This window comes from Exophiala dermatitidis, assembly GCF_000230625.1.
Source record: "Exophiala dermatitidis NIH/UT8656 unplaced genomic scaffold supercont1.1, whole genome shotgun sequence".
NCBI lineage: Eukaryota > Fungi > Ascomycota > Eurotiomycetes > Chaetothyriales > Herpotrichiellaceae > Exophiala > Exophiala dermatitidis.
The window spans coordinates 2,287,545-2,315,259 of record NW_008751646.1 but is presented as its reverse complement, the minus strand read 5'-3'; the positions used below and the strand labels follow the sequence as shown (position 1 = coordinate 2,315,259).

Here is a 27,715-nt window from a genome sequence, read left to right as displayed (position 1 = left end):
GGGGGGGGTGGGGGGGTTGTCGCCCACAAGAGATGTACAGTTCACAAATTGTCGGTGGGATTGGCAGCGCCAGTCCGATGCCCAGAGTTGCCGCCTTGAGTCAAACCGAGGCTCTGTCCGGGTCGATCTGCATGAAGGTGCCCACGGGAATGTTTGGCATTTCGCAAGGGGAGCCATGACCGACACCAGCCCGAAGACATTGCTCGTTGCATTCCGGAGCCCTCACGACCTCAAGAGTCGGCTACTAGTAGCGGGTTCTCTGTGGAAGTATGATCCGGAGTTAAACCCCGATCGTCGTAGCCCAAAGAACCACCATCAATCCCAATCGGGAACTATTTTATCTCCTTCTCCGAACCTTCATGCCGAACCAGATTTTTCCCCCCCTTTCATGTCTCTAATTCCGCTGCAACTACTGGTATTGGAATGCTTTCCGATCAGAGGTAGTGGACACTTCAGCCGAGATGTATCGATCACCGAGTCTGATTAGTAGCGTGGCGAGATCTCTCAGGCGCTGCGACGAGGGTGACCCGTGGGCAGAATTTTAAACACCGCTTATTCAGCAGCAGCAATGCTTGATCAACACTTGTCACCAACCCACTCGCTTCCTTGACAAAACCCTGCACGAGGCAACTCTTGACAGGGTGAGCTACTTGTCTACCTAGGTAGGTTGTACAGGACGGGAGAATGTTCAGGTCGGTAAAGGAGAATACAATGCGTTGGTCACGAGTCATTGGCAACAGACCAGGTTGCCGGGATTTGACCAAAGCATCTGGTCAGAAAGAGTCTTTCTTTCGGCCGCAGGGTTCAAGCTTGCGCCAGGGAGACTGATTACTATTTATTTCTTTTTAGATACACTCAGCTGTAGCAGCAAGAAAAAAAAGATAAGACAGTCCTGTATATTAAGGTAGATGCCAGTGGTACCGTACTAGTAGAGTACTGTTCAATCTAGAGTACAGCACTGCATGCAGGTGGGCATGAACTAGGTAGGTAAGGTAGGTACCTTGTGGAACAGATATATAACAGGCCCCCCCGTATCCGAAGTAATGACAATTGTGGAGCGACAAGGATGCGATATCGAAGCTTCCGCTTTGACATCACCACCACCAGAGAATGCAACCAATGGACTCGGACCGCTGTAGATCAAACTTTACGTGAAGTACTGCATAGGTAGGTAGGCTGCCCCTCTCACCTCCCGCACAGAGCCGGATTTATGGCTGCAACCTCCTGTTCGCATTGAAGGGTATATATAAGCATACAGAGTAGTCATTCTCGAAGTGCACGGTTCCTAGCCCAGACTAGTCAACCACCAACAACCGTTCAACCGCAGCTCAGATACCGTAGCTACCTAGCAAGCAAAGCAAAGCAAAGCAGACAAACACCAACGATGGCACCACAACTCCCCAAGGAATATAAGGCCGGTGTCTTCGAGGCCAAAGGCGAGCCCTTGACATTCAAGCAGGTCCCACTTGAACTCCCCAAGGATGGCGAGGTATGTTTGAAAACACGCAGATGTAGTTTCTCAAGCTGACGAGTTGTGTCTCGTTCCTTTTAGGTGCTAGTCAAAGTGCTGGCCTGTGGTGTAAGATAGTCTCCTGCAATGCTGACCTGACGAGACACTGTCTAGGACGTTGCCTTTTGGAATTGGATCACCGCGACTGATAATGTCATGCAGGTTTGCCACTCGGACAATGCTGTTCAGCATGGCCTCTTTGGGAACTCGTTCCCAATCACCCCGGGTCATGAAGTCATTGGCGACGTGGCTGCGGTGCCTGATTCGGAGAAACGCTGGAAGATCGGAGATCGTGTTGGGTATGTACACGCCTACGGTCTTGGAGTTGTGTTGATATCCTGTCTTCGGGCGGCGGGTACGGGTGTCGGTGTCCCCACGATACCCTCAACCGTTCAGCGAGTCTTGAACCATGGCAAAAGCTGACTGTTACTGTTCCTCTTTTGCAGCGCGCCCTGGCATGGCGGCCATGATGGTAAGAGATTCGAGTCCTGCGTACATGCTCCGTGCAGAATGCATACCTTACTGCAAAGTGAAGCAAATGAGCATCAGGAGAACCCGGTGTTGTCTGATCAACTGCCAGGAAAGGCTCGCTGGAGCAGTGGCCCTGATGCTTTGCTCAACAACTCCTAACGCCGGGTCGTGCTCATTTTGTCTGCTGGGATCCGCTGGCTGACCGACGGCGATGGTGTATAGGAACCTGTAAATCTTGTCAACGCGGGTTATACCAGATGTGTGACAATGAGTTGATCAACGGAGTCACCAAAAACGGCGGGTACGCAGAATACGTGACGCTCCGCACAGAAGCAGTTGTGTCCGTTCCGCAGGACGTGGACCCGGCCGAGTTCTGCCCTCTGCTCTGTGCGGGAGTCACCGTCTTCAACTGTAAGGATATTTTGCAATCTGTTATCCCAGGGCACGCCGCTAACACACAGATGCTTCTACAGCACTGCGACGCCAGAACGTCATTGCCGGATCGGTCGTGGCGGTTCAAGGCCTGGGCGGCCTCGGGCACCTTGCCTTGCAGTATGCCAGCAAGATGGGATACAGGACAGTAGCCATTTCCTCGAGCTCGGAGAAGAAGCAGTTTGCCTCGCAGCTCGGAGCGCACGATTACATCGACGCCTCCGCGGGTGATATTGGTGAACAGCTTCAGAAGCTGGGCGGGGCGTCTTGCATCATCTTCACGGCGCCGAACCAGAAACTCATTCCATCCTTGCTCCAGGGCCTTGGCCCATTGGGCAAGCTACTCATCCTGGCAGCATCTGCCCCGGTCGAGATCAATACCGCTTCGATGATCCAGAAAGGCTTGAGTCTTACGGCTTGGCCGAGCGGTCATGCTCTCGACTCCGAGGAGGCAATCGAGTTTGCCCAGGTGCATAAGGTCAATGTCATGATTGAGAAATTCCCTCTTGACAAGGCCAACGAAGCGCTGGAGAAGATGGTCGCTGGAAAGGTCCGATTCCGAGGCGTGCTCATCCCTTGAATGTTGCCTCCCACGGCCCTGTATAAGCGCCCGTCAGTGTCAGCCGTATGGACCACCCTTGTGGTCATGTGACATCACGTGACTGCACGTGGTGGCCTGCGCCCGGATGGTTCAATGCCCGGAATCCTTCAAGTTCGGATCGAATAGATACTCTCTGCTACCACACTCACAAATGATAAATGATAAATGATGTGATGCGCTTTTCTGACCGGAATGCTCCGGGAGCAGCTGCAACGTTGTACTGTAAATGGGTATATCACCGTGGTTCGATAGCCCCATTGTCCTCCTCTTCGGTTTCCACCTTCAAAGCGCCGGACTGTGGGCGATTGTGGGCGGCGCTTCAGCGTTTGGCCCCTGGCAGCCCATGTCGCCAATCATGTCAACGGGCTCCCATGTCGATCTCACGTCTCCTGCTTCAGGTTGTCTCCCTTCGAGGGCCGTTCATAGCATCGCCTCGTGCTTTACAACCCTGACACAGGGTCAACGCTGTCACAGATTCCGCACCATCTTCCATTGCAACTTGTAGAACGGGCCTTGACCAACCGCCCCGGGTGATGGCCATCTCGGTAATGGGATACCTTACGCAAGAGCAGGAGGAAGAGCGCATGATGACGCGGTTTGGCAGATATCATACCGCCGGCCGCAGTGTGCTCAACTTGAGGAGCGAGAAGGCAGCTCATCCAAACGCATCCTCGCTATCTCTCCCTTGTTCTGTTTTGCTGTGACCTTTGCAAGACCCGAGTCTCTTTCCTCTGCGAAGCCTGGCGCTTGACTGCAGGACAGATCTGCTCCAGGAAGTATCCTTCTCTAGCCCTTCTTCGTAAGCCCCACGCGCCATCTACCACGTCGCCAGACCAAGCTCTTCTGGAAGCAAAGAGACGGCACAATCAATCTGACATCGCAAGGGAGTGAGTAGCAGGTATAAGTCGCGAGACACGGCCGCCGGCATCTGTGCTCACGTCGGTCGTGTTTCAGACCAGCCGTGGGGTCCGCTGAAGATAAAATCATCCGACGATCTCGTTTCCACCAGCCCGCGAAGATTTGATTGCGATCGACGGAGATCTGTTGTCAACCCCATACCGGACTGTATCGCACGCTCCTGCAATCCTGGCCTTGGGTGCACCGATTGACGTAGGACCGCATTGAGTGTTGTGTTCTTCCACCAAAGAGAAGGTCTGAAGGTCCTCGGGCGACCGTGTCGCTCCACCATAGAATCAGGCCATTGAGGACTGGGTCCGACGAAAGGACGGGCATCGAACGTCCAACAAAAGTGAAAAGCTCAACGTCCCGCAGCTTGGGAAGTCGCACCGTTACACTGCGCGAACTCCTCGATTACAACAATTGGAATCTTGATTCAGAAGGGAACGCAGGGCTGAGCAGAAGCAAGTAATCCGACAGTGTTTTACGAGCTTGAGTACAATGGTGGCCTCCAGCGACGCAACACGTTCTTCATAACATCAACACCTCCGACCTTGTCGCGTCGCAACAACCGTTATCGTCCCGTGAACCAGACTCGGACTTCATTGAAATATTGCCGGACCCAAACAAACAATCGACTGTTGAACACTCCTTCCTCTACCAACACCTCCGAGTCCTTCTCTGCTCGTAACGCACTTGATCCTCCGCAACTTGACGTCTACAGTGCAGTTCACAACCACAGCGTCGAAGCATGGAGATACGCATCAAGCGCAAGCTGGCCTTGGCCATAATTTCTTCCACTCTTGTCCACAGTGCGTCTGCCTCGGTCTCATTCACTAAAATCCAGACTGTGGTTGGGTTCTCGGACTACTGCACAAAAGCGTACGGCACCACTATTGCCAATTGCAACCTGAACGACTTTCCAGCCATCGGCGGGACAGGATCCTGCTCCACGAAATGCGAGGAGGCGTTATTGTCAGCCCAGGAGCTTGTGAAGCGAGCGTGTCAGGGCCAACAAGCGCCTCTGAACTCATTGATCGGGCAGCTGTTCGCAGGAGACGTTGTGAGCTATCTGTGTACGGTCAACAATGGCGGCGGAGCAGGAGTGTCAACAGTAACGACCAAGACGGTATCTACCGCTTCAATTTCTTCGATGGTCACAGCATCTTCTCAGCCGGCATCATCGAATACCAAGTCAGCGTCATTCGCGACCGACACCAGTACGGCCAGCACGGCGACAAAAGGAAGCAACACGAGCACGTCAGAATCGACATTGATATCGACATCATCATCATCTTCTTCTGCATCCTCAACTGCCACGTCCGAATCCCCAACTACCACACTCTTAACCTCGACTTCAGCCTCCTTCAGCACCTCCAGCACCTCGAGCACGACTGCCGCCGCATCATCAACAAAATCCTCCAGCTCCCAAGGTTCAAACAGCGGCGACAGCGGTGGCGGCAGCCCCTTCGATGGGAACTTTGGCTCCGGAGCCAGTCCCTCGAAGACTCTGCTAGCACCATATCATTTTCTTTTCCTCTGTCTGGTCACCATCCTCTTTTCCGTACTGTATTGACGAAAGTGCGGGCATTCTCGACAGTTTGAGTACGAAACAAAGATACCCACATACATAGCAACGGTGCATTGCATATTTTTCGTCGGATCTCTTTTTCCGAGCGCGGTGCGGTTGCGGTTGCGGTTGATCCAGGCATTATTGCCTGCCCTGTTGAAAGAAGCACAAAATATGACTCCGAAGAATTTGTTTTGGCATTGGTTTGGACGAAAGAAAGAAGTTCCGGATCGTATTATGTTGGGCGTGAAGGAGTCAAAGTGGCTGGTCTTGTTCAATGATTACGACGAAACGGCAACAGGGGAGTAATTATGTGTTTTGTACGAGTACGGGTTTCGCTGCGACAACAATTTGGCCGGGTGAAGAGAGTCCTAGAGTCCATAAAATGGGCGGTTGACTCACGTCGGTCACGAAGGCAGCACAGGTCGATTGTTTGAAGTCGAAATATCTGGAAGTGTGTGATGCCAAAGGACCGAATGAATCAGGCCACTGCAGATGGCCGATTTGTGAACATTGGAAGAGAACAGAAAGAAGAGCATGCAGTACGAACCGCTTTTTCATGGACACCTTGCACTCTGTTGCGAATCAATCTCTTCGAAGGCCAGAACAGAACGGGACAAGAATCGGCCATTTTTCGCCCCAATCTTGCACGATAGCTTCTCTTGCACGGCAGTTCAATGGGCCTGGGGAAGAGTGACACGCGGCGCTGATAGATGGCCAGATGCATGTTGTGATAGAACAACAAAAGGACATCACAAATCTACTTTACATAAAGCAGGTAGAATGCCTGTGCAGGCACTGTACAGTATGTACGAGTAACAAATTCAATGGAACACGTCTGTGTGTCTATAGGAGAAACTCTACGTTCCCATGATGGACCTTACGAACAGCTCATGCCGCCCTTTTTTCAAGTCTAGAAGAAAGAATCACTTGGCAACAGAACAGAATTCCACTAGGACTGTGGTGCCTTTAACTGCGCATAGAACGCCGGCGAAGGCGGCTTCGGGCGCGGGTAGCAAAGTGCCTCGCGCCTTGCTTCGTGAAGCATCAAAGAGCACCTGCCGCTATTGACGTTCAGCCTCAACAATGCCGGGGCGCCGCTCTGATCTGTTTTGATCGAGAAATCAAAGAAAAGTTTGCCAATTGATGGAAAAAAAACCAGTGATTGTGATTTGAATACCTATTCGATTATCCAGTAACAGCAGTAGTACCTAAGGTAGTGAGTGCCATTGAGGTGAGAAACACCAAACACATTAAAGTCCCGCTGTCCTAGTCTCGGTTGCCCAATTCGAACAAAGCTTGAAAACGAGCGCACTGGCACGCAAAAGAAAAGAAAGGCCGCGAATTGACGGGTCCACCACCGGCAACGCATGCCATAGTCATAACCATGACCGCCCGAACTGAATCTGCACAGAACAGAATCCCCGAGTGAAGAAAAAGAAGCAACCGACAACGCCTTGCAAGAATCAAAAAGTGTACACACATACATAGACACATAGTCGCATAAGACACACACAAACAGTCGTGAGAAACGAGAGTCTTTCTTGCTCGGAATCGTATCGTAATAGTCGTCATGACCTCTTCTGGATTGAGGAAGGAAAAAAGAAGGGAAAAGGCGCAATTCATTTGGTCTCGCTCTGTGCCTGCCTAGCTGTCGAACAGCACCAGAGGAGACAAGAAAACTGGTTCTCGGTTTCACCTCTTGGTGCCCCAGTCGGTGACAACCTTGAGTGCACAGATCGATCGCCGTCCCGGACGGCTTGGGCACCTGGAGTCGGAAAGGAGTAGAAATATAATTGAAGTGAGGAGTGAGGGATGCGCTAGTCGTCCATCGACTAGGAAAGCCAGACTTTGTAGCATAGCGATCGGGAAGTTGGGAACCACTCGGAGGGCGGTTCGGGATTATTGAGTGACAATGGGGTGGCAGAGCGAAGCATCATCACAATCGCCAACCGTTCACACCGCTGTGGAGACTGTCGTCCTCGTCTGCCAGTTCTTCAAGCCATGCCGAGTCCACGACTCTTGTGGCGTCCCAGCGCGAAGACTCGTCCATATCCAAACAGCCATCGACAACTTCGTAGACTTTGTCGCCTCCCTTTTGGCGTAAAAGGTCACGATTCCAGTTGCCGGCCAGGATGGCCATGACCACACGGGGCTGGAATGAGTTCTGAAATGGCCGCGACCCGACAACCATACTGTACACGCAGACTCCGTAAGCCCACATGTCGACCGCGGGAGAGACAATGGCGCGTTCGGCTTGATCAGAGTGCTTGATACGTTCCGCAACTCGTACGATCTCGGGTGCAGCATACTCGAGGCTTCCACCTGCAAACGCCGATGTCGACGTGTCCGCGGGGCCAATGTGCTTCTGAGGAGGGCGGTCGGTATGGTTGAAACGAGGGCTGGGAGGGCCTGAGTTGCTGTCGGTCGAAAGCCACTCTGCCATTCCGAAGTCACAGAGCCGCAGCAGACCGGGCTCGCCGTTGCTGCTCGGTTCAATCAAGCAGTTTTCGAGCTTGACGTCGCGGTGCACGACCCGCGCGTCGAGGTGCAGATACCGGAGCGCGGATGCAAGTTGGTACGAGTAGCTTCTGGCTAAGTCGTGACGGACGCCTTGCCGGTTAGCCCGCACCAGGTCAAACAACGTCCCCCCTGTATTTAACGGAATGAAGCAGAAAGTGGCCTCATCGAGCTTGTACACTGCTTCCAGAGGTAAAATGTTGCGGTGATTGAGGAAGCGCCACAGCTCAACCTCGTGCTCGAACTCGGCCTGAGCCTGTTCATTGTCGGCTTCCGACTTGTTCTCGATCTGTCGGCGGACGATTTTTACGGCGAGCGTGCGTTGCTTGCCATCTTGCAGCTGAGTTACTTGTTTTATCGTGCTGAATCCGCCATAGCCGATCTGCTTGCCTAAAACATAATCATCGCCGATGGTCTGGCCCTCAGCATCACAGGCCATGGGCCCTGGGTCGGCCGAGTCACCGTTGGTTCCACTACTCATTGAGAAACCGCGTAAGTACGACGATGCCGCAGAACGAGGGGATCGTGTAGACCCAGAAGTGTCGCGACGGGATGCGCGCCCGGCAATATCCCGCATGCTTTTGTTGCGTAGACTGCCTGCACGGGAAAAGAAATCTTGCGGGGATGCGCTGAAATCGCCATCTCTCCATCGTTGTGATGCTGTGCGCCGAAATGATTTCGGTTCCTCGTACGAAAATGCCTGGGCAATAGGGGAGTCTGTTGGGGGTGAGAGCAGATAATTGTCACTATCTTCTGGCGTCAATATCGCCTCGCTGGGAGGAGACATGGTCGACTCGGACGTCATGGACATGGGTTGCACCAGGTTCGTCTCCGATTCTCGGGCCATTTCGTCCACTGTTGTCTGCAAGAGAGGGAAGCGGCCTTCGCCCACGCGAGGTTGCTCCCGCGGAGGACTGTGTGAATATTTGTCCAAGAAGCGACCAGTGACAGGGTCATAGTGCGAACGACCTGATTCACTGTGCGCTCTCGAAGACTTTCTCGCGTGCTCAATAGCGTGCATCAACGAGCGGCCACGTCCCACGTGCTTTGAGGATTTCTCCAGCGGCTCCTCCATACTTTGGCTCTCACCGGAATCCAGCTTGATTTCATTGTTAAAGCTGACGGAAGGGTTCCGATGGCGCATGTAATGGTCGATGTACGTCGACGGATTCGAAGCTTCGCCTAAGATAGCAGGTCCATCGTTGACTGCCGGTATGTCCATCGGTGGAGTGGCAGTGGCACGGATGGTGTCTTGACTTGCGGCCGATCCTCTAAGGGACGGCCGCAAGTGCACCGAGTAATTTTCAAAAGGTCGCTTCATGTTGTAAGTGTCCTCCTCTGACTCAAGAGCGACATCTTCTTCGTCATCCGAGTTGAGGCGCAGGTGATCGAGTTGGTGGACATTGTCAGCCTGCGCCATTGCGCGCCGCCCAGAGGCAGCGAAGAGCTCCAAGGAATGAGGTCGGTTCGCTTCGCAATCGGGGCCACAAGTGCACTGCTTTCTGAAGTACGCAAGAGCGTAGACTCTGAGACTTGTCGTCTCAATCTCTAGAGCAGGTGTTGCCCATGGTCTGTTGGAAGTATGTCAGTCTGGAGTGTGGGAGTCGAGGCCGAGTTGTCGAGCAGGTGCGCAAAAGTGTGCGGTGGTGCGGTGCGGTGCGGTGCAGCGCAGTAATGCAGTAATTGCAGTGGTGCGAGTCAAAACTTCAGAGACCCACGTGCAAGGATGAAAGGCAGACTGCGGGCGTCGAGTCTGACGGCGGTACGGAGCGGAGATCAGCCTGAGCGCCTGAAATTCCAGTCGAGCACTGCCTGTGAACAGTCATAACATAATGAGATTGGGAATGAGAATTGAGCTCCCCAGCCAGCGAGGCGAAAGGCTATCGACAGGCAGATCTTCTTGTGGCCGAGGTGACGATAAATTATTTGGACTACCTGTTTGCATGCATTTGGATTCGTGGGTGGTGTTGGTGCACTCACTAACTGCAGCCGATGGTGGATGGGCGCTGCGGTCACACACAACCTCATGGAGCATCCATTGCCAGTGGCAGAGCACCTTGTCAAGGCAGTGGGATGATCAGACGGGCATCGTGCCCCCCAAGAAGCTTGGGCGGAGGACACTGGGCACCAGCCATACAGTGCTATCATAGCGTACTTGGTCGTCTGTAACCAGACCACTCAACCAAGATGTCTAAATGCATATATTTGACGCGTGCCCATGGCTAGAATTGAGCCGAGTAAAGTCAATGGGTCATTTATCAGAAAAGAAGAGTTGATATAACCTGAAGCCCCAGAACAAGAAATGATCCCATCTTATTGCGTGTTGCACGCGACAAATGACGGTCTTCCGAGTCGATATCCGACTATGACGGTTGGCCTGCAGCACACCGTCCACTGCTCGTACTGGGTGCAGGTTATAGGTGCAGAGACGGTCCCTCCTGGCCTGTGGTGGGCATCGGACGTCGGGCTTCGGGGCTGCACCGGCGGGTGATGGGTGGAGTGCTTGGGCGCTGAAGCCAGTGAAAGCAGGAGAGCCGGTGGCTCCCCCACAAAATATCAAGGCAGCTCGAACTCAGCCAACAGGCCTGAAATGCCTCTGCTAGCACGATAGGACTAACAAATGAAACTGGCGCCCCAGAAGTCTGCTAATCTGCGTAAAATGCTCGACCCCTGACGCCGCTTGTCAGTGAACAGCAAAGCCCGACGGCCTTCTCGTGACCGCCCAATTACCATGCGGCACCTTCAGCCTCCCCGGTCTAAGGAGCCTCCGACCGCTGCATAACAAGTCGCTTGTGGCCCCCAGCCGCCTGCTAAGTCTAAGCGCCAACTCGCTAAAGTGAGCATCCCTGAAGCCCCTAAACTTGAATCTCGACGCCCGTGCAGTAGCGGCAGCAATGAATACCCAGCGCTGGGGGACCGTCTGCAGCGTGTGCCAGCTTTTGAAACACACCTCCTTCACAGCCGGATTTCTGGCGTCGATCGGTGGACGGACGTTAGGCCTGTTGCAGGGAGAGAGAGTCCAGAGAGTCCAATTCCTCCCGCCGTCCCAATTATTTTCCAATCACCACTTCGAGCCCGTTCAGTAGTACTAGAGTACAACCATCACAACACCATCCCGACTCTCACTCTTCGAGTTCACCCAGTGTGCCTGCGCATCCAGAACTGGTTTCACTGACTACAGCTGGTCCTTCCTTTTCACTTTGTTTGCTCCCACTTTCTCTCACTGCATCCTTCGCACCGCGTCATTCTCTCAAGCAACATCTTCGAGCCGGCTCAGTGCACATCCGCCAGTCGTTACCGCGCCTCATCCTGACCACAAGAAAGTTGGCCTCGCCCCCGGGCATCCCTGCATCAATCCACGCTCAAAACCGCAGCACAATTCCTCCGCGTTTCACTCGCCTCGGGCTGGGCTCATACACCCGTCCCATCTATGCGACCTGAATCATCGCGTAGCCCGTCAATTGTGGTGGGCGAACACTCAACGCGACACCAAAGACTCCCGCACTGATGGTGCGCGCAATGACCACCCTGAAGCCACAGCTTGTGAGAGCTGGTAAGAGATATGCTCACAAAATCTTTGGCTTCGATGGCCGCCTAAGACATGTACTTGCTTACACATAATGCCTGTAGATACTCTCGACTTACAAGATCACGATGCGCCCTCCGCCAAGGACCATACACGACAACCAGCACACCCTTCTCCATATGGTTTCGGACCAGCCGCGCCGCATCAAGCACAAACATTAAGACACGCCGAGGAAGAGGCTTTTCAACAGCAACATGTTAGCCCTCGGGCGTCGGAAGATGGGCCCGATGGTGGATATTTGCCCGATCAACATTTCTACGATGACCTGGAGGACGAGCGAGACGACGATCACATCACATCCCAAAATGGAGCCATCGGAAATGGATACCACCCAGAGGACCTGGATGACGGAGAAGGCGGTGACTCCCAGGATGAGGACTTGGATGACGATCTTATGGACAAAATCTCCAGTTCACCGTCAATCGAAGATGGTAAATACACCCTTCCCCCTTGGCCCCCGCGAGCGGATTCCGTGGATTCTGAAGCTTCCCTGGCTTCAATTTCAACGCCGACTCGAGGCATTCCTTCTTCTTCACCGTTCTCTTCTACCCCTGAACACTTCCCCCTACGCCCCTCACAACCACTATCGGCATGTCATCACGGTGAGTATGAGGAGGAGCAGGCATACGCTGGCACAAACCAGCGTTGTGGAAGTAATCAAGATCCTGGACGCGAGCATGATCGCCCTACACCACTGCGACATACTGGGTCACCCTCTCAGTACTACAGAATCCCGCTTTCTGAATCGCAAGAATTCACAAGATATTTGCTGCCGCTGGACGACCCAGTCTTGGCAGAGGCAACCACTGCGTGCGACGATTACCATGGAGACCTCGGGTACGAAGACGATGACGGCTGGGAAGATGACGAAACTTACCTGCAATATTCCGAATCGAGCTCAGATGATGACGCCGATGATTTTCATTTCTGTCCTGACAACCGCTTCATTGATTCTGGTTGGGGAGGAGAATGCTTACGAGAAATAGAGGATATCGACTTCGAGTTTGTGTATGCCCTGCATACCTTTGTCGCAACCGTTGAAGGTCAAGCCAATGCAACGAAAGGTGACACCATGGTGTTGCTTGACGACAGTAACAGTTACTGGTGGCTTGTACGAGTCGTCAAAGATGGGAGCATTGGTAAGCAACCATTCCGTTTCGAAGACTTCGGCTAGCTAACTTCTGCAGGCTACCTACCAGCGGAGCATATTGAGACACCCACGGAACGACTGGCTCGTTTGAACAAACACCGAAATGTTGACGTAGGTACGCACCACCATCTCGAATTCGTCGCTAATCTGATTGCAGTTGTCTGCGTCTATGCTTGGCGACAATCCCGAAAAGTCCAAGAATCCTTTGAAAAAGGCCATGCGCAGGAGAAATGCGAAGACGGTCCAATTCGCCCCACCTACGTACTATGAACCGGGCGACTACGATTTCTCTGATGAAGACGAGGAGGACGAGGAGAGTCAGCTCGAACATACCGGTCTAGACACTTCTGACGAGGGCGATATCGCCGAGGACCAGGAACTTGCAGCCTCTGCAGAGCAGGAATCTCAAGAACAGCGTCAAGGCGTCACTGTAAACGGTGTTCAACGGACGGCTAGTAAGGATAGCTTGAGGGACGAGTCGTTAACGAGCCCCACGAAGTCACAAGATCCGAATACCGGCCCAGAGCAGTCACAATCAGAGGATTCCACGCAACGCTCACGAAAAGGCGTGGTCAGGAACACGGACTCTTTCTTTAGAGATGACACGGTCGAGACCAAGAAGATTTCTTTGACCCCACGACTATTACGAGGCGACTCAGACACTGCTGATACAACAGATGGAGAGATCCGCCAACGGCCAAGTTTGGAAACCTTCGATAAGGTTGTCGGGATCGATGACAAGGCTAAAGAAAAGGACAAAGATAAGGATAAGAAGAAAGAAAAGAAGGGCATGCTCAGTGGTCTCTTCAAGAGGAAGAAGGGGTCTGTGGTCGAAGAGGGCGAACGAGTGGTGGAAGATGCTCGACCAGCGCCGCAATCGAAAGAATCAATGGAGTCGCTGTCCAACAAGTCAGAAGTCGGTCCAGAAAGGAAGCCGAGTAAACTGCAAAAGACACCTCCACCAACTTCACCCAAAGCTGCTGCCGCCACGGATTCGAGAGTTCAACAACGAGACACAGCTACAACGACACCCGCCACCAAGGCTGGAATACCTCCTGCACCGACAGAGCCTGCGCCTGCACCACCAACGACGGTACGTAAAGTAGAGGCCGAACCCCCGCTGGCGGAAGAACAGGCCGGCGATGAGCGGGTGGAGTCTCCGACATCCACTCAAGTCAACAGGTTCCCTTCTCTCACCGAAAAGAGAACCATCTTCTCGTCTATTACCACAGCACTGAAGCCTGCCCCTACCACGAGTACGGATGCCGGGTTTGGCGTGAAGCCGACCTACTCAAAGAGAGCCAAGGAGCGGTTTGCAATCGACGACAGCGAGTCTGACGCAGAAGATGTCACTCCTAAGGCTGAAGATCAGGAACGGCGGAGTGTCTCACCAGTCACGAACGTGCAAGTGTTACAACCCAGGTCTGATTCCGCCATGCAAGTTTCACCCATCGAACCTTCAACACCGAACAAATTTGGAGACTACGGACATTCGGCGATTCAATCTACGACTCTGCCATCCTCTCCTCCACCACTGGATTCCAATCCAACGGATTCGGAAGGCACCGTCAGCACTTCGAAACCGTCCCCGTCCAGTGCTACTCATACTCCCTCAACATCGAGGTCTACTCCGACATGGTCAGACGCTTCACTTCGAACATACATGGAGAATGATCAAGACATCAAGGATCTTCTCATCATTGTGTATGATAAGTCGAACGTCGTGCCTGTAGGCCCCGAGCACCCGCTCATGCACAACCTCTTTTCGGATGAGCGGACCAAATTAGCAGAAATGCAGTCACAGTTGGATGGCATGTTGCTTCACTGGATATCCAAAAAGAACACAAAGTTACTGTCGGCCACGATGTGAGGTCGACCGTCGATCTCAGTCATGATACAGTGCCCATCAACGGATTTGATCATCCTTGTACACTTTCGATTCTTGTCATGTTAGAGCAGAAGCTCAACTTGTACCACTAGGGCGGGACTCTTTTTCTCTTGTGATGACTATATACCTGGAATGAACTATGGCGCAGTCGGAGATACCAAACACCTTATTGCACACATGCAGAATTGCTGGTACTGGAACTGGAATGCAGTCAATAGGTGGTCGGACGGGCAAGGGTGCCGGGCGAATTTCCTATGAACTATTGGTAACGAACGGGGACGGCGAAATAGCTGGAATTGATGATCATCCGTTCTGACTTGGTCAAGCATATACTGTGACATTGTATACCTCGACGGACACAAGGCTGTGCTCCTGGATCTGCTACTTGTAGTCGTACCATTGATATGTACATAAATATCACGTGACCGATTGATTAGATCATTTCCGTTGCGGCCAGTTCAAGTTCCGCGTTGCATGTTGCACGAGTCTCATACTTTGTAGTTCTTGGGCACCCAGCAACCGTTGGTCACTTTATTTGACTATTCCTCGCGAAACAGAGGTGGACCGGTTTATTCGTTGATTGAATTGACAGGGTCGGGTTCTTATTCTCCTGTTGTACTGGGCTGCGCCATTTGTTCATGGACATCCCTCCGCAGCATGTCGGTCACAGTAAGTAGTGAGAACCTACTATCTCTTGCGAGCGTGCGCGGGCTTACTTAGTGTGTGTCAGTTACATACCAGCCACGGAGACATCAAGATTGAAATCTTCTGCGAATCGGTACCCAAAACGGCGGAGAATTTCCTAGCGTTATGCGCGTCCGGAGCGTACGACGGCACACCCTTCCACAGGATGATTCCAGACTTTATGGTTCAAGGAGGAGACACATCATTGGGACCGCGGAACACTGAGGAGAATCCGATTCCTAAAGGTGGCACGTCGATTTGGGGACAGTATTTCGAGGACGAGATTAAAGTGCCCGCGTTGAGACATAGTGGGCGAGGAATGGTTTCGATGGCGAACAAGGGACCCGGGACGAATGGGAGCCAGTTCTTTATTACGTTCAAGGAGGCGGCGCATTTGGATGGCAAAAATACCGTGTTTGGACGGGTCATTGATGGCGCGGAAGAGGGTGGTGCGTTGGAAAAGATGGAGGCTGTGAAAGTTGATAAGAAGTTCAGACCGAAGGATGAGAAGATTGTGCTGGAGAGGGTTACGGTGCATGCGAATCCGTTGGCGGGTTGATGCACAAGAGCTACGGCAGACTAAGATTTTCTGGATTCTACGCTGGCCCTTCGATCGATCTTTGACTGCCTGAGCAGACGAGATGATGATACATGCGAGTCCATTGGCAGGTTGACGGGACGTAAAGAGGGAGAGTTGTTTATGCTATCGGATTCTGTCGCCCGGCCCATCGTCCGACCTTTGACTGCCTGAGAAGACGAGGAACCCTCGGCAAAAGGGGGTTTTCCGCATACAGACATACCTAGGAGCTCAGCGCGGGTCCTGATCAGAGTGCTTCGAAGAGCAACTGTTGTCTTCTCAGGCAAGGCATGACGCCTAGCTCTTCAGGGTTATGTCGTGGCAATACCCTCGATACCATCAGGGCCTGGGAGATGAATGTCCATCATGGGCTCGAGGTTGGTATCATCGAATTCACGGGGTCCTGCGTCATGGCATGGTCTGACATGTTCTGACGGTACCTTATTAGCTCTCCTCATATCCGTGGAGCTCTTGTCAGGCGCTGCGTACTACAGTTGACTGGCGCTCCATCGACTGCAGAGAGAAAACGGCACAAAGCGCTCTGGAGTCCGAGGAAAAGAACTACGCGGAGGAGAAGGACTGAAGTCGCTACTGTGGGAGCGCATTCAGATATCGCACAGTGTTTAAGGTCAATGGCCAGGAGGGGCTACCACAAATCGAACAAGGCTGGGGAGTAGGACTTTGTTGGAATGCTTTCCACTCAAGAGACCAACCCGCTGCTTCAGAGTCGACATACTCAATTCTCGTCATATCACCCCTCGTCGGGAAATGCAGACTCAGAAGGGGTTGAACGACGGAAAGAAATGAATCATGCAATTCTTCCGCCTACTACTAGCTACTAGTAGTGCAATGATGGCATCAGAACTCCGACGCACCAGATCGACGGCGTCCCGGGCTGACGTGCATGTGTCCAATTGTAAGCTTGCAATCGATCGATTCCTGGGGCTGACGGGATGCCTCACGGAGAATTGAAGGATGGTATGGGGATGCTCAGCGCCTGAGCAACCAGTATTGTAGCGGTACGACTAGTAGTCAATCGTTGCTACTACAATGCTACCTTATGAGTGCGTTGTTCAAGACCAGAGCAGAAGAGGAGATACAGTACTCCAGTGCTGTTCCTGTCGTTGTCCTACCCAGGATCCAAGACTTCATCCGAGTGACTGACTTGTTGGTGTCCGCTCCAAGTCCGGGCGGAATTCGACCCTTGGGATCCCCTCCGAATCCGCCTGCGCTGCTTGCGTCTGCAACGACAACTTGATCTCCACGAGCCGCGCTGCGCTCACACACCCCAACACAACATCACATCCCACTCTAACCAGCTTATTTCACAATAGTTACCTGGGCATTCTTCCTCAAGGACTTGGTGGACATTATTATTATCGCATTCTCTACTCACTCATCTATTCGTAGGCAGACGCCACGAAGCGGCCTCTCCACGAGCGACCCTCGACAACACAAAGCACTGCGGCCTCGAATACTCGTCATCATTCCTACTGCTATGCTCACAAAGAATATCCTGCGCGGGTCAGCCTTCACCTGCCTGTAAGACAGCAACGCTGGAGGACGTCTCTATGGGCCTCGCAGTGTTGCTGACCAGGCCGCTTCACTCCCCGCGTCCCATCCAACCTGAATGCCGTCACGGTTCGCCCAGAATACAAACACGCCTGACCAAGCCTGATGTGCCCAAAGTATATCCCAGCTTCGTGAGAAGATGAGCGCATTTGTGCGAATATCTGGTCGGCCGAACACAAACTTTCTGGTCGGATACCCAGGAATATCTGCCACACTGGTGAGTCGCCTACTCGGGTGTTGTTGCGTTGAATGCTCGCTCTCTTAGGTAGGGCTGCTGACTGACCTGCAATAGCCTCGCATCGAAGGAACTGTAGAAATCCGCCCCGCGACCGGTATCTCGAGCCCGGTGAACATCTCCATCGTCACCATATCCCTGCAGAGACGAGAAAGCATCCACCCTCATGCAGACTCGGTGGCCAAGAAACACCTGGCGGCGCCCAGGAAGGAATCGACGGAAACAGTTGGGAAGGAAATGTTATTGTTCCGATGTCCGGCCAACAGAGACTCCGAAGAGATCATGTACATGGACCTACCGTTTGTCATCTTCATTCCCTTTGGCAGAGGAGGACAGGAAACTGCCAGACGAGTCCCGCCCGCCAGTTTGCAGTTGCCCAGAAGAACGGCCGAAACATACTACGAGATGGTGGTGACGGTCGGGTACGGGTCTGGTGATCGCAAACAATATGTCACTCCTGTCCCGATCGCGCGATACGACACGTTGTCCACCTTTGGCATGTACAATCGTCCCGAAACAGCAGAGAGAGTCTCGGATCATTTGGTCACCCTGGGCATTTCGTTGCCAAGGTGGTCGTATGGGCCTCTGGATCCCGTCAGCGTGTACATCAAACTGTCGCCGAACCCAGATTGGTTGAGCAAGGCGCGCAAAGTCACGATTCGCAAGATCGAAATTGGCATCGATGAAGAAGTCATCTATAACCATGAAGGGGACGAACCGCAGAGGAAGACCAAGAGTCTCGTCAAGAAGACGGAGAACGTCGGGGTCAAGATGCCTGAAGCCGGCTACTTTACCAATCTTGGACTTGTTTTTCCTGCTAATGATCTTCGCGATGCTGATGGCATCATGCCGCGTGGCAGGGCCGCCTTTCCGACATATGCGGTCACGGGCTTCACGACAACCGCAGGCTTGTACAAGGTGGAATACTACTTGACCATCAAGGTATATTTTAAATGTCGGGGTTCGCTTTTGACGGAGGCTAACTGCGCTTATAGGCTTCTATGAATGGTGCCAAAGACATTATTCTCAAACAGCCAATCGTAGTATGTCCTCTGGATCATGCCGCGTGCAAGGCGGAAATGGAGGCCATCGAACAAGCCGCCCGTGACGCTTCACATGTCAATGCCGATAATCCAATGTTACCCTTGGCCACCATTATACGCGCCTCAGATCCCAATGCCATGAGCTGTCTTGGGGTCGCACTTGTCGGATCGACCAAGAAACCATTGATTGAGTGAGGTATGGAGGGCTTTTTCGTCCAATTTCGACTAGGAAAGTATTCCTTCCCTTGGGCAAGGCTCAAGGCAGTAAGACGTTCAACAGGAGAGTTCGTACGCGACCGCCTGCCGCTCCTGATTTTCATGCGGAGAAGGGTTTCTTCAACACGGCCAGAGGACGCCGCCTTTTGTGGATACAGCTACGTTAAATGTGTGCGATCCCATTCCAGTCCGGGCCAGGGGAGTCATGATTCAAGGCCGAGCAATGAAACACCAATATTCGTTTTCAAAGCAAGCCAAGGCGGAGGGCCGTCTGGAGTCAGATTCACCATGTCAACATGGGCGTTGAGGAGGAAAAAAGGAGGCGATCGGAACATGAACATTGCAGTGCAACAACTGCTTGAGATTATAAAGCTCGCCTGAGGGCTGGGAGAAATCAGGCTATCTGAGTGAGGGGCAAGCCGAATGTGGCCCGTTGGCTGCCGTTGCTGGGCTTTTTTGCCTCATTGTCACATTTGTCCCGAAATTTTATTGCATGGCGCTGGGATTGGAGAGATCGTGGGGCGCGGACGCTGGTATAGCGTGGCTTTGAGATGAAACACGAGATAGGATAATGAATGCGAGACCGGTGTACGGTATGATGGAAGAAATGACCTCCTTTTGTTCGTGCATCAAATCCGGGTATTGTCGCTTGAACCCATCATTCGCCGTTCATATCCCAGGTTCTCCCGCCTACCCAATCGCAACGATAGTACTCGTCCAAATATCCCAACCGATCCCAGTGCAGTGACATCAGACTCAAAGTCTCAAGTCCCTCATCAACGCCTCGATCCCGTCTTCAATTTCCTTTAACCGCTCCCTTTTCCTTTCTCTCTGTCCTGGCTTCTGGAGATTTTCCTCTTTCATCTCCTTTGTTTCCACGTCGCCATCTCCAGCAACTGGTCGTGTACGTGAAGTTCCCGGCGTCGAAACACTGCCATCTGCAGCGGCAGCAGTTGCAGACTTGAACCTCTCCATATTCTCCACCAGATACGCCTGCATAATCTCCTTTGCATCCCTGTACTGCGGACTCTCTCGGCCCCAGGTGCGCAGAATATTCGCCAGATTTGACCGAATATAATCGAGAGCGGCGTCGATTTGGTCCAGTAGGAGTGTTTGTACTTGTGTTTGTGCTTGTGATTCTGCATCGCTTTCGCCTTTCATCTCGATGTCGACGTCGACATCTGCATTCCCTTTCCCATTGCCGTACGTAGTCGCATTTCCCCTAGTGTCCATCATATTTCCGTCCCCGCTGCTCGTCTCTATCATTCGAAGAAGACCCTGACCTTTAAAAAGTGGTAGATCTCCACGGCACAATCAACAGTATCAGTGATCTCCTTCTCCGCTCATCGCGGAACCCGTTGCGGTGTTTTGTTTTGATTTTTCCTGCTCTGCTCTCTTCTGCTCCGGCATTCAGGGTAGATTGAATGAATTTGGTGCTCAAGGTTCAAGATAATCGATGCCAGAGACTGTGCGCCTGGCAGATGGGTTCCGGTACCTGCCTGATGTAGTGGATTTAGGTACATTACCTTAGGTCATGAGCAAAGAATTCTTCCGGTTGTTATTGTCGTGTAGTGAAGAGACTGTGTTTCTCGACAACATCAGTTCAACAATGTATTCCTGGGGGTGCCACTAGTTAGGATGTGGTCCACGCAATATGGACGCTCGTTCTGGCTCCAAAGATTAGAGGAAGACAAAGAAGATGGACAGCTTCAGCCTCGTGATGTCCGGCAAGGCTGCAAAACGACGCTAAGATAAGCTAAGATAAGCAAAAGTCCGTGGCTCTACAACACCGTCGGTGTACAACACTGCACAGTACAAATGTTGGGACTTCAGCACTCGCGTCCGGTATCACATGCCGCCTCACTACTGACATTCTTCTGCTTGCAACCCTGCTTAACTCCCAGTCAGCTGCTTTGTCAGTCTCATCATCTCACCGCGGCGCGTTTCGGTCACATAGTACGCCCAGCCAGCCAAGATGGCGGACGCGGACGAAGATGCGATCCCCCGAACAATGCCTTCCGGAGCCGAAGACCTCGAAGACGAAACCCAGGATTTCCGCTTCCTGGCCCAATTGACGTCTGCTTCGTCCTCGACGTCTGGACAGGCCATTATCCCCAAACGAGGGACCAAGGATTTTGAACCCAATCCGACTCGATCGCAAGCGTCGGCTCTCGATGCCGCTCGTCTGGCCATGCACACTGCCCTCAGTGCGGTGCGGGTACATTCGGGCAGAAGTCACCTTGTGGGCCAGTACCTGGCCGATCCAAAAGACTGGAGATGGGAAGAAACCGTTAGTGGTGGTCGACATGGCAGATGTGTCGTGGTGCCGAAATTCAAGAGCACACATTTGAAGGTCATGGGACAGGCGGATAGGAATAACTGGGTCTGGTTGCTGCCTGAAGAGGCTTTGTTTCTGTTGGAAAGAGGTAGTTTGGATATCAGATGGCCGGATATTCCTGAGGATGAAGAAGCAGAGGGGACGGATAAGGAGGAAACAAGTGGGACTACTGCTGCACAAGATCAGCCGCAAGCAAGTCAGGACGAGGCAGAGGGAGAGGCAGACAACAGGAAGTCAGATGTGGTTACTGCCCCTGAAGACCAAGCCATCGAGCACGGCGATCAGAGAGAAACAGAGACAAACACAGACGAATCAACATCTCAACAACAGCCTGCACAGGTCAATAGCCGCAAAATCTCCGACGGCGCCTCCGAACCGCGAATTGGCCAGCTCCCAATGAGTCTGCAAGGCGCATATGCCAGCTTCATCGGCAAAGACGGCCTGACGCTGGAGCGATACAGTGTCTACGCAGGGCTGAAGCGGGCAGGATACATTGTGCAACGAGCCCCGACGTGGCATGATACAGATGTCGACGAGGTCAACGGCAACGGTTCCATCGACGGTCCCCAGCATACTCAACCGCATTCGAATGGACAATCACCGACGACGTCCCAGCCACTATCATTCCTCGCCAGCCCAGCAAGTCTCATCCACCGACTGGTATCATGGCTGTTCCGACCTCGACAAGGAGCTTCCTGCCCTTCACTAGGCCCACTAGTCGCCCCTGGCCTGTACCGAAACTACGCAGACATCTTTCGCGCCCTCGCCTTGATTCCTTACCATGACTCCTCCAGTGTTAACAACAGATATACGACATCCAATCCGTCTCAACCTCAACCTCAACCACGACCTCGACCTCCTTTCCGCGTCCACTTCCACGTCTGGAAACCCAACGTATCCCATTCCTACCGCAAAACCGCGCCTCCTCCACCAGACTACCGCATCGCCGTCATCGACGCACGCACCACTTCCCTCCCTACACTCACACAGATCGGGGATCTTCTCGACTCGCAGCCCGAGGATGTTTTGTCCAAAGAGAAAGATGGAGCAGGCGCAAGATTGGAGGCGCGCATCAAACATGGCCGTAGGAATGTCTTGCTTGCTGTCGTCGACATGGGCGTCACTAGTTACTTGCGACTGAGTGATGCTTGTTTCGGCGCGGAGAAATTGTTTGAGGAAAAAACCAGTGGGGCTGGGTCGAAGGGGAAAGGAAAAGGAAATGGGAGAGGGAGAGGCGGCGGTGGTGCCGGTAGAGGAGGAAAAAGATTACCGGGACAGACGAGGGGAGGAGGCTGAGTGGCCCTGCATCCAATGTCGTAACCGTGTAATCACTTCAAGCAGGCTCTGTCAGGGAGATAGAGATATCAATCTGGGCGTTCGTCTCTATGTTGTTACTTTTTGATTTTATAGATGTGATACCCCGGATAGTTGTTAGGTATACATGTAGTCCATCATTTGCTTCTATATCATTGAATAAAAGTCAATTCCTAGTAGTAAGTACCTTGAATGTACAGGTAGGTATCTACATGGTGGGTACGATATATGGGTTGTGTTTGTGCATTGTTTTGTGTATTTCGCCATTGTAAGTTTGTATCCCCTTGAGAGAACGTCCGCTTCATCAGCATGGAGAAAAGCCAGGCGGACTGCCTGATGATCTAGGGAAGGGTCTGATCTTCCATCTTCTATAGACGTCGGCCTGTGGAAGAAGGCAGGCTTTGCGACGTATATGCTTGAGATGGGTGGTGTGGGATGAGTTATCGTGCGAGAGATTGAGGAATGGGATAATGGATGTATCAAAGGTAAGTGGAATGTTGAGAAGAGTGGATAAAACATCAAGGCACAGTAATATGGCATGACGCGAGAAGGCAAAACAGTGTAGTTGCAATTTGAGAGTCTGGTAATCTGTGGATGGAGGATTCAGATTGTCTAGCGGGAAAGGGTAAGAGGAGGGGAAATGGCAGGGTCGAAAAGGGTGTATGACCTTCCCATGAGTGATTCCGTGAAGGGGGAATCGATGAATGGATCTGAACAGCAGACACCATTCGAGCCAAGAGGATGCAAAGGATTTGCGACGGGCAGGACTGGGGAGGGCAATACTTATTTGAATTGATAGTAGCTGGGACAAGCCCTGTGTGACCTCATGTCATGAACGAGAGCACTCGGGGCTGAAGGGCTGATCTGCCCTTTTCTGTTCAGGTCCAGATTCCCATCAAACAATCCAACAGCCACGATGCATCTCTGTCCTTCTGGGACAATAACCATGGTTTTGATGGCCAGCCTTTTCCTCTCGGTCATGAAAAATTGGTCTTTCCAGACGTAGATCTCTGAGGACAGTCATTCGGTGACGCAACAGCCAGAAAGCCACTGCCGCAGTGAGACACTGGCCGGATGTGAACGGTTCAGAAAGACCAAGCATCGCAGCAGATCGAGCCTGTAGAGCCCTCTCTGGACAGTATCATCCTGGTCCACCAGGCTGAGCCACACGCTGAGCAAACTTGCTTCAAGTGAGTGACAGTCATCCCGAACTCTTGCCCTGCTTCGCCCTAAGTCAGACATATTGTGGTTTAGTACAAGCCACAATTTTGATATCCTTTCTTTCGGCTTCGCCAAGTCACAGGAAAGACATCATGTGGTGTTGCTGACTGCTGACTGCCGAATGCAATGTACATCATCGTCGGCCGGAAGAGATTGCATGTCCCGTAGACATACAGTGAGATTCGCCAACGTGAGCCAAGTTGGCTCGCCAACCCGACCTGATGCCGCTTGGAAAGGTTCGCTGTCCAAGACATTTGGTCTGCCCTGTATGCCCGGGTACGTTGTGTGTGCGGCGAGGACACGTCGCCACGTTCATATGTGGATAGTGGCGAGGTCAACATGAATGAGGGAGGCGCAAAGAAGTTTGGTTGAGGCTATTCCACTGGTATCGCCGGTTGTCCAGTGTTTGACGTTTGTCTCCCTTTGGCAAGCGTGTAAACCGAGCAGACAGACCCTCGTCCTTGCACGACACCTTGGGCATCGGTTCTTTGTAGGCTGCCATGTCCAAGTCGTGTAGGTCGTTTTTTTCAGTTCTCAAGACTTCTTCCATCGTCTCAAGTAATGAGGTAATCCGCAGCCATCAACAGCTCCAGACACAACTCCGACGGGATATCCATATCCGGCACACCCTCGCTATTGCGGTATTTCTCATTATAATAGAAATACTCGACGACTTTTTCGAGCACGATGCCGCTGATGTTTTCAAGATGACACACGCCGGTCTGTGCTTCGCTGAAGTTGCCTAAGAGTACACAACATAAAAGTCAGAGAAACAGCTCCCTCGAGCACAGCTCCCGAACAATCAAGTCCAACGCGAAAGGGGATCAACAAACATACTCTGCAAATCCAACATGCGCCGAATCGTCGCAGACACACACGCAGCAGATCGTCGAACGTGGAATTCGAACCCGTCGGACGACACCAAGGTCACGAACGGAGATGGTGTCTGGGTACTACCGTTCACAGTAGCCATTTTTGAAATCTCGCGGAACTAGTAGTAGCTGCTCGTCACTAAGATGTGCTCAAGTGAGTGCGAGAGCACACGAAGTCTTTGTGAGAAAAGGTCGCGGCGGCGTGGAAGCGATATGCAACCAGCTACATAAGAAGAGGGAGAGTTCCAGTTTGTGGGTTGATTTAAGTGGACTGCCATGCCAATGAGTACCAAACGGGGAAAAGGCGGCGAGAAGCGGCAGAAACGCGTGTCGCGTCCTCCACAACTTGAAGTTGATAAAAAAGTTCCTGAAGAGTGCCGATGGGTGAATAGCACCAGCAGCAGGAGGTGAATACGACTACAGACAAAACCCTCGTACTAGTATGCTGCATGATCGGTCTCCCAAGTGGTCATTTCCAAAAGATCAGCCGGGCAAGATGTTTCATGGTGCAGTTAAAGCCACAATGCAGCAATGTAGGTCCTGCCAGTGGTTGATGCTTTGAAGCTCCATATGTATTCTAACACTGCAAGGCCTGGCCTCGTCTGCCTTTCCTTTCTTTCTTGGTATTGTCTTATTCATACTCATGTCTTGTTGATATTACACACGTTTTCAAGCCTCGCTCTGATTGCAAGATACGGACACGTATCCAGAACCGTCCTGTCATTTAGTCCTTCTCAAACGCTCTGGTAACAGGCTTCCTCATCCAACGAACCACATGTTTGTTGAGAGTGCAACGTTGGACAGTCTGACCATTGAGCCCCAATCCAAGGTGTGCTGTGTTCCACCAGTAATGCTTCATTCGCTGGTCTATCGAAAGGCGTTCGGACGCTGGATGGGTGAAAACAGACTCGATCTTGATGAGGGATGTATGGCTTCAAGAAGCAGCTAGCTAACGTGCCTGCCCCCAGCCCGCTCGTCGGCCGTCTAATCATCGTCGGCAATCAAAAGCGTCCCATCATCTTCGTCAATGACAATGGCGTTTAAGGCCGAGTTTTGGGCCACATCTGCGGCGACAGGCCCCTGCAATTTCTTGGTCGGTGCCTCACCCGCGTCGCCGTCGTCGTCAAGTTCCCGCTTTCTTTTTCCTGTCGAAGGCGCCGTCGTATTGCCATTTGTGATCACAGCACCATTTACCTCAACGCCGTCGACGCCATCTTCATCGGCAGCAGCTTCTTTTGCAGGCTTTCGCGGGATGTCGAACGTCTCGCCTTCCTTCTCCACGAGAACAACCGACTTTGACTCGTCCGGTAACTTTTTGGCCTCTATCGCAAGCCGAAGGTCAATTCGAGGATTATCGTCTTCTTCGTCCTTGATGAGAATGAAACTGGCGTCATCAATACCCAAATCGACGAGCTTTTTATCCAGATTATCCTCCAGATCGGGATCATAGACAACGCCGGCATCATTAAGCACGGTCAATTCCTCACCATACCCCAATTTCGTCCGCAGTATCTCGTGCACCAGGTCATTCAAGGTGGCCTTCTCGAGGTTTGCATGCACTCTGGCCATAGCAACACTGCAAACAGGGCATTCTGGGTTGGGGGTTTCCAGCTGATCTGTCCTTAGGGAGCCATTCCATAACCACAGCCACCTCGTCCGTGCGAAATCTCCCTTCAACACTTTGAACGCTTGCATCACGCACAAGCCGGCGACCATGGCATTGGTAGTGGCGATTGCAGGAATAATATTACCGGCCATTTGTTTGATGTCGAATCTCGTTTTCGTCTCAATGCCGAAGATGATTGCTCGTAGATTCCCGGCTGCGGCAACAAAATCCATAGTATCATCGTCATCCTTGTCGAACGTGATTATGGGCGGCGATTCGCCTGCCTTTGCTGCTTTGGACTGCTCCTCGGCAAACCGTTCTGACAATCGTCTGAGGCTGTCTTTGAACACGACAAAGTTCTCGGCTGTTGACCACACCCGTTGACCGTCTTGTATTATTGAGCTGTCGATAGAAGAGCTCTGCTCCTCAAGTAGATCATAAGATAAGGGCTCGGGCGGCTTCTTGTCCTTCCACATATCTTCCATCTTGGCGAGTCGTTCAATATCTTCTTTGAAGACCTTGTCAAAGACCTGTTTTGCAAAGTCCGTAGAACCCATGGACTCCCTGATTTTCTTGAGCGCCTGGGCTTCCTCCTTCAGCTTCTTGATCTCTTGAGCATCGTCACCGTCTCCTGTTTGGTCAACCTCTGCGGTTTCTTCTTCACCCACTCCGAACAACTCCGGTAGAAGGTAACTCTTGGCCCAAACGATACAGTGAATAGGTTGACTGGGTGTACTTCGTATCGTGCACACTGGGTATGATATGGGCGTCGTCTTTGGCGTACAGTCGTAACAGGCAGTTTTTCCTTTCTTGATAACCTGCACCTGGCCCTTAAATCCAGTTGTGCCGGACTCAATCAACGGTACATCAACTGCGAGACACATCTTGTTGACGTGTCGCCTCGCTTCCATGTTGTCCAACGCATTGAAGACAAGGTTGAAACTAGAGAACCAATCCAGGTTGAACTGTTTATCTTTGATATTCGCATGATGCGCCACCAGCTTGACATTTGGATTGAACTTTTGAGCAACCTCCTTCGCGACCAAAGCTTTCGGCTTTTTGATGTGTTCCTGACGGAAAAGGAATTGCCGGTTAAGGTTGCTTAGATCGATGGTATCGAGGTCAATGATGTGAACTTCGCCAAAGCCGGTGAGCACGAGGTTCTTGAGCAGCTCACAGCCGATGCCGCCTGCGCCCACCAGGAGAACGCGACTCTGCGCAACGAAACCGTCAGAGTCGTATGGACGCAGCAGTGGGTTATCAATGCCTTACCTCTTTCACCAGTCGGTACGTGGATCCCAGGGACTGTCTGGCATATTTTTCGCGTGGCATGATTGTTCGTCGCAAATGAGGCAGGATAGAAGCAGAACTAGCCAGTCAGGCGGCGAGGCACATGGCACGAAAAGGAGGGT

The 27,715-nt window shown here is 52.3% G+C and overlaps 10 protein-coding genes across 10 annotated transcripts; 6 read left to right on the top strand and 4 right to left on the bottom strand.

The window, feature by feature from the left end:
* Positions 1-1,384: 1,384 nt before the first annotated feature.
* HMPREF1120_00831 (alcohol dehydrogenase) lies at positions 1,385-2,993 on the top strand (the record flags this gene model as incomplete). The annotated part of the gene is made up of 6 exons (XM_009154833.1): positions 1,385-1,489; positions 1,553-1,579; positions 1,673-1,809; positions 1,957-1,982; positions 2,204-2,392; positions 2,455-2,993. The coding sequence occupies 6 exons, from the start codon at positions 1,385-1,387 to the stop codon at positions 2,991-2,993; spliced, it is 1,023 nt and encodes a 340-aa protein (XP_009153081.1).
* Positions 2,994-4,662: 1,669 nt separating this feature from the next.
* Positions 4,663-5,487, top strand: HMPREF1120_00830 (uncharacterized protein; the record flags this gene model as incomplete). Its single annotated transcript, XM_009154832.1, has 1 exon — positions 4,663-5,487. One exon carries the CDS (start codon positions 4,663-4,665, stop codon positions 5,485-5,487), a length of 825 nt encoding a protein of 274 aa, XP_009153080.1.
* A 1,933-nt stretch (positions 5,488-7,420) lies between these two features.
* HMPREF1120_00829 (protein kinase) lies at positions 7,421-9,421 on the bottom strand (the record flags this gene model as incomplete). Its single annotated transcript, XM_009154831.1, has 1 exon — positions 7,421-9,421. One exon carries the CDS (start codon positions 9,419-9,421, stop codon positions 7,421-7,423), a length of 2,001 nt encoding a protein of 666 aa, XP_009153079.1.
* A 2,087-nt stretch (positions 9,422-11,508) lies between these two features.
* On the top strand, positions 11,509-14,607 carry HMPREF1120_00828 (uncharacterized protein; the record flags this gene model as incomplete). The annotated part of the gene is made up of 5 exons (XM_009154830.1): positions 11,509-11,554; positions 11,632-12,018; positions 12,574-12,726; positions 12,775-12,848; positions 12,895-14,607. 5 exons carry the CDS (start codon positions 11,509-11,511, stop codon positions 14,605-14,607), a joined length of 2,373 nt encoding a protein of 790 aa, XP_009153078.1.
* Positions 14,608-15,282: 675 nt separating this feature from the next.
* Positions 15,283-15,868, top strand: HMPREF1120_00827 (peptidyl-prolyl cis-trans isomerase-like 3; the record flags this gene model as incomplete). The annotated part of the gene is made up of 2 exons (XM_009154829.1): positions 15,283-15,294; positions 15,356-15,868. 2 exons carry the CDS (start codon positions 15,283-15,285, stop codon positions 15,866-15,868), a joined length of 525 nt encoding a protein of 174 aa, XP_009153077.1.
* Positions 15,869-17,597: 1,729 nt separating this feature from the next.
* Positions 17,598-18,931, top strand: HMPREF1120_00826 (uncharacterized protein; the record flags this gene model as incomplete). The annotated part of the gene is made up of 3 exons (XM_009154828.1): positions 17,598-17,675; positions 17,751-18,635; positions 18,689-18,931. 3 exons carry the CDS (start codon positions 17,598-17,600, stop codon positions 18,929-18,931), a joined length of 1,206 nt encoding a protein of 401 aa, XP_009153076.1.
* Positions 18,932-19,708: 777 nt separating this feature from the next.
* HMPREF1120_00825 (uncharacterized protein) lies at positions 19,709-20,188 on the bottom strand (the record flags this gene model as incomplete). Its single annotated transcript, XM_009154827.1, has 1 exon — positions 19,709-20,188. The coding sequence occupies one exon, from the start codon at positions 20,186-20,188 to the stop codon at positions 19,709-19,711; it is 480 nt and encodes a 159-aa protein (XP_009153075.1).
* Positions 20,189-20,664: 476 nt separating this feature from the next.
* HMPREF1120_00824 (uncharacterized protein) lies at positions 20,665-22,780 on the top strand. The gene has a single exon (XM_009154826.1). It carries the CDS (start codon positions 20,928-20,930, stop codon positions 22,584-22,586), a length of 1,659 nt encoding a protein of 552 aa, XP_009153074.1. The 5' UTR covers positions 20,665-20,927; the 3' UTR covers positions 22,587-22,780.
* Positions 22,781-24,379: 1,599 nt separating this feature from the next.
* HMPREF1120_00823 (transcription elongation factor B, polypeptide 1) lies at positions 24,380-24,798 on the bottom strand (the record flags this gene model as incomplete). The annotated part of the gene is made up of 2 exons (XM_009154825.1): positions 24,380-24,567; positions 24,663-24,798. 2 exons carry the CDS (start codon positions 24,796-24,798, stop codon positions 24,380-24,382), a joined length of 324 nt encoding a protein of 107 aa, XP_009153073.1.
* Positions 24,799-25,681: 883 nt separating this feature from the next.
* Positions 25,682-27,635, bottom strand: HMPREF1120_00822 (ubiquitin-like 1-activating enzyme E1 B; the record flags this gene model as incomplete). The annotated part of the gene is made up of 2 exons (XM_009154824.1): positions 25,682-27,517; positions 27,576-27,635. The coding sequence occupies 2 exons, from the start codon at positions 27,633-27,635 to the stop codon at positions 25,682-25,684; spliced, it is 1,896 nt and encodes a 631-aa protein (XP_009153072.1).
* Between the last annotated feature and the right edge of the window lie 80 nt (positions 27,636-27,715).

Coding starts and splice junctions, on each gene's coding strand:
- HMPREF1120_00824 (XM_009154826.1), top strand. CDS start 20,928: ATGGCGGACGCGGACGAAGATGCGATCCCCCGAACAATGCCTTCCGGA.